Raw genomic sequence first — 5,000 nt, forward strand, 5'->3', positions numbered from 1 at the left:
CTCTTTCCCTTTCACATTCCCCCTCTAAATACTCCTTTCCCTTCATATTTCCTCTAAATCATCTTTTCTCTTCACATTCTTCCTCTAAACCCTCTTTTCCCTTTACATTCTTCCTCTAAATCATCTTTCCCTTTCACATTCTCCCTCTAAACCCTCTTTCCCTTTCACATTCTCCCTCTAAACCCTCTATTCCCCTTCCCTCCGCGACCTTACCTTCGGAAGTCCTCTCTCTGAAGGCGGTGAACCAGGCGACGAACTTGGTGTTGAGGGCGCTCGGGATGGCGAAGTAGCGGAACTGCAGGATGGTGCCGTTGGTGGCGAAGGGGTCGGCCACCGAACCGCAGTAGTGCTTCACGCGGTTCTTCAGGTCCGTCTGCTCCTCGAAGATGTCGATGTAGTTCATGTCGCACTCGTTCGGCTTCTCCAGTTTGAACTTCTTGAAGGACATGAATATCTGGGGAGGCGGGGGAGAGGGTTAAGAATGGTCATGTTCTGGCGGAAAGATGGTTGATTAAAGGTTGAGGATTCACACACACTCACATATACACACGCTCACACACACAAACACGTACGTACACATACATTGCCATACATATAACACACACACACATGCATATAGATGTGTGTGTGTGTGTAATATGGGTAATAATAGTACATGTCTTCATCAAAAGTTATGTAGTACAAATAACCATCTAATAATCATGCACGAAAAATCTATCAATCGCTTGTCTAGCTGGCTGTAGGATAAAAATAGCGCAGTCTAGGAAAATTTCAAAGGCCGACGTAAATAAAAAGTTTCCGGAAATAAAACAATTTTGTGCTGACAACAAAAGCATGTCATCGCAACCCATTCGATACAGCTCTATGGCGACTTAGATCTGCATCCAATTATTCTAGAATTGTTCCAGCAATTTGCAGAAGTCAATTTAGCGATACAAACACCATATTAGACAAACATAAATAAACAAACACGCCCTACATCCACACGTCACGGGACACTCACACCTCCACACTCTTACATCACGCTATACACACACACACCCACACCCATACACCACGGAATCACCCAAGAACCTTACCCTGCGCCTCGCCTTCACGGTCACAACCCACGTGCAGTCGATCGGATGGTTGTGCTGCCTCGAGTACTCCAGGCGCTCCTCCTCGACGTCCTCTGAGCTGATCTTGCCCTGTTCGCCGTGCAGGTAGTATCGGCACGGCTCGATGTACGGGCGGTCCAGCGCTTGTAAAGGGAGGGTGGGAGCTGTTAGTGACTGTCTTTGAGTTCCTGCCTGACCGCTCGATTAGCGCAGATGAAGGGACACGAGGATTTTTTTCCGTACAAGGGAAGGGGTAGATAGAGACGGATGGCGTCAGGAAGGGCATCCGGTCATAAAATATATCTGACAGAACCGGACTATATATCAACCCCATATAAGAATGGGACGAAGCAAAAGACGGAGGAAGTAGAAGGGGCACAATGTTTCTCTGGTATTTCCATGACGCACTTTCCGTCTTTTTATATCACAGATATGCATAAAGTAACATCAATCATTTAGATATAGAGGATTTGATTATCACATATATAAAGACAATATGTACAATACAATGCTTTACAGGATGTACCAATCTTGTAGAATATCAGCTGAAAGGAAATATATTTCCAAGAAATGGATTTAAAACAAGCGTTTACGTGAACATTTTATGTATTTGTTAATGAGACAACATTGAATAAGCCAGAATTCAGAACTGGGTACTACTAAGTTCGAAAAGCGGAAACATGAGACTAAAATAATCAAAAGGGAAAACAGCAAATATTGTACCTTCCAGAAAAGATCCTTTTCTAGTTAGCTACTTTGGTTACAATACTGGAACCGGTATCTCCCCTTTTAGTATTTAAACCAAGCCCCTTTCTTTCCCTGTTTCTAATATAAAATAATCATTCGAGAAGAGGCACGAGGAAAAAAAATAAGCGTCAGCACTTACCTTTGTTTTCAATATATGAGAACACCGCCCGGAAGCCCCTGTATTCTATCGTGTCGTCCGAAATGAATTTCAGCCACAGATATCTGTCCTTGGACGTGATGATGGGCGGGAAGTTATCCCCGCAAAAGCGCCCCATCAAGTCAGAATATCCGTGGGCGCCGTCGCGGACCTCCAGGACGTCGAACTCACACTTGTTCGACGGCTCGAGGTGGAAGTAGTCCCGGAAGTCCACTCTGATGACGTAACCATGCTCGGCTGTAGAGAGAGGACGCAAGGCGAGTTTTTAGTCTTCTGGGCATGCCGAATGAAAGTGGAATGTGATTCATATATGCAGTGTCACAGACACTGTAACTGACTCACTGAGCTCTAGAAGATTACTTCCCGCTACTCTCGCAAATTCTGCTAACTCTTCAAACATGTAATTCGCCCCTCCATTATTAATACTAAAGCTCACACCTACTGAACAATCGAACAATAACAGGATTAAGAACATACCTTCCAGGCGGAGGATGCACTCCGTGTTGTTTGGATAGTTGTTCGGGTAGAGCGGCGAGTAGAACTCCTTCTTTTCGAGATTCGCGACACTGAAGCTCTGACACCGCTGCTCCTGGGTCATTTGGCTTGGGTTGAGCATCTCGTAGAGTGGCCCGCTCGCACGCCGACCTGCGGGCGAAGGGAGCGTTAGTGTAAGCTGAGGGGCTAGACGAACGGGTCAGGCGGCGAAGGGAGCGTTAGTGTAAGCTGAGGGGCTAGACGAACGGGTCAGGCGGCGAAGGGAGCGTTAGTGTAAGCTGAGGGGCTAGACGAACGGGTCAGGCGGCGAAGGGAGCGTTAGTGTAAGCTGAGGGGCTAGACGAACGGGTCAGGCGGCGAAGGGAGCGTTAGTGTAAGTTGAGTGGCTGAAGGAATGGGTCAGGCGTCGAACGGAGCGTTAGTCAAAGTTGAGCGATCATGGGGTGGACGGACGAGAACGAATGAATGTTCAAAGCGTAGAGACGAAAAGGGAGGAGGTGAAGCGAAAAGAAGGTAGAAAAAAGGGGAATGACGTGGAGATGTAGTATATTACAGGATGTAAGAAAGTAGAATTTCATTGATGATTCAGAAGACGACGAACAAGAGGAGAGTGAGGCGAAAGAAGGGAAGGAAGGGAAGGAGGTAGGAAGGAGGAAAGGGAAAGATGTAAGAAGGAGGAAGGGGAATAGGAAGGGGAGAAGGAAGAGGGGAGGGGAAGTGGGAGGAGAGGAAGGGGAGGAGAAGGATGAGAAGATGGAGGAGGAGAAGAAGAAGAAGAAGAAGAGAGGTGGAGGGGGGGAGGAGGAGGAGGAGGAGGAGGAGGAAGAGTAGAAGAGGAAGGAGAAAAAAAAGAAGGAAGGGGAGGAGGCGTTGATTGACGAGGAGGAGGAGGAAAAGGAAGAGAGTGGGAAAGAAGGGGAGAAGGAGGGCGTGAAAGAGAAACAGTATTGAACAGAAAAAAATACTTTTGGTAATTTTGCAGTAGCAGGAACATAGCAACTAGTACCATAAAAAAACATGGCAGAGTCGTATTCCCAATTTCACTTATAGCCGCGAGGATTAATAATGACAATAATTATATTGATAACAGCAATGGCAAGAATAAGAGCAACAACAACAATAATAATAATAGTGATAATGATGATGATAATAGCAATAACAGTAACGATAATAACAATGATGATAAACATGGTGATAGTAATAATAATAATAACATTAATATTAATAAAAACAATAACAATAACAATAGTAATGCTAATAACAAACACAAAAGTTTAACTAGACGCACGTTGCCCCCCCCCGCGCTTCCTCATCCGTCAATCCCGCATCCCGCTCACGCAAAGACGACGCCATGGAAACTCCTGCACCGCGTAAAGCACTGGTTCCAAAGCGGGCGGCAGCGGCCCCCTGGAGGCGGCAGAGAGACCTTTATGCCGTTCTTCCCAACACAGCAAGGGACGTAAATCAACAAGGGCATTCAACTCACAGCCTTTTCCGCTTGCTTTACTTACGCATTGTTAAGAGCGACATTTTTAAGTCGTCGAGGAAGTGGTGTTCCGGTCTTGGCTTAACTGGAATTAACTGAAGGCTGGTTTAAAAAAGAGGTCTTCCGGGCTATTCATATCCCGTGCTTTTTAGCGGGGAGGGAAATTACTACTTAAAAATATAAACGACCGCGCGCCCTCGTTCTCTTTTTTGGGTTTGTATTTCTAGTGTTTGTTTGGTTGTTTGTTTTTTGTCTGATTTTCTTTTGGTTTGTCTAATACTTAGTCTATAATTTTCTTGATGTTTTTGTCTGTCTCAGTTTGCCTCGCCATACTCTCTGTATACACATATATACACCCACACCCACAAAAGAAAAGAAAAGAAAAGAAAAAAAACGATAATCACATTTCCTTAAACAAACAAGCAAGCGAGGGAAGGGCGCGTAAGGCTCTGTCGCCGCCGTGATCGAATCAGAGAGTAATGGACGCGACGCCAGAATTCCAGAATCAAAGGAAAACATCCGCGCTTCGGCCAAACGATCTGCTCCTCCGCCGCAGCCCGCCAAAAATGCCAAAAAAAGTGACCACGTAACGTAGAACCTTTCGCTGAATAGGAAATTGCAATGGCCACTTTAGGGAACGTAAGGATGAGAAAATAGGGAGGGGAGGGGGAGAGGGAAGAGGACGGGGAGAAAATGTTAGCCGTTAAGACACACGAACCTTTCAGCGGCAAGCCCTCGCTCCCGCGAATGACGAAATTCCTATACGAAGAGATCGGAGAGTCACCCTTAACGTCTCGCGCCTCGACCGGCCTTCCTCCCTCGGGACATTCATTTCCCGCCGTGATTAAGTTGGCAAGCCTGGAAATGACCGAGTAGGCCATGCCCGGGCAGGACGAGGGGCGGGCTAGGGGGAAGGGGGAGGGGAGGAGGCCGTGTGAGGTAGGGCCGGAGGGCTTCCTCGGATGGGGTGTTACAGGAGGAGATAGAAGTGTGTGAGGAGATGGGATGAGGATGGGTG

At 46.7% G+C, this 5,000-nt stretch overlaps 1 protein-coding gene across 8 annotated transcripts in view; it reads right to left on the bottom strand.

Annotated features, from left to right (window-relative positions):
- The window catches only part of LOC113822840 (neuropilin and tolloid-like protein 1), a 416,519-nt gene that overhangs the window by 17,020 nt on the left and 394,499 nt on the right, over positions 1-5,000 (bottom strand). For all 8 annotated transcript variants that reach the window (XM_070124550.1, XM_070124549.1, XM_070124547.1 and 5 more), the window contains exons 3-6: positions 2,479-2,646; positions 1,984-2,238; positions 1,080-1,240; positions 214-454 (exon numbers count right to left, since the gene is read on the bottom strand). In XM_070124550.1, the coding sequence (XP_069980651.1) occupies positions 214-454; positions 1,080-1,240; positions 1,984-2,238; positions 2,479-2,646 (825 nt within the window). The remainder of the gene's footprint in view (positions 1-213; positions 455-1,079; positions 1,241-1,983; positions 2,239-2,478; positions 2,647-5,000) is intronic.

The sequence above is a fragment of the Penaeus vannamei genome, chromosome 8 (assembly GCF_042767895.1).
Source record: "Penaeus vannamei isolate JL-2024 chromosome 8, ASM4276789v1, whole genome shotgun sequence".
In the NCBI taxonomy this organism is placed as follows: domain Eukaryota; kingdom Metazoa; phylum Arthropoda; class Malacostraca; order Decapoda; family Penaeidae; genus Penaeus; species Penaeus vannamei.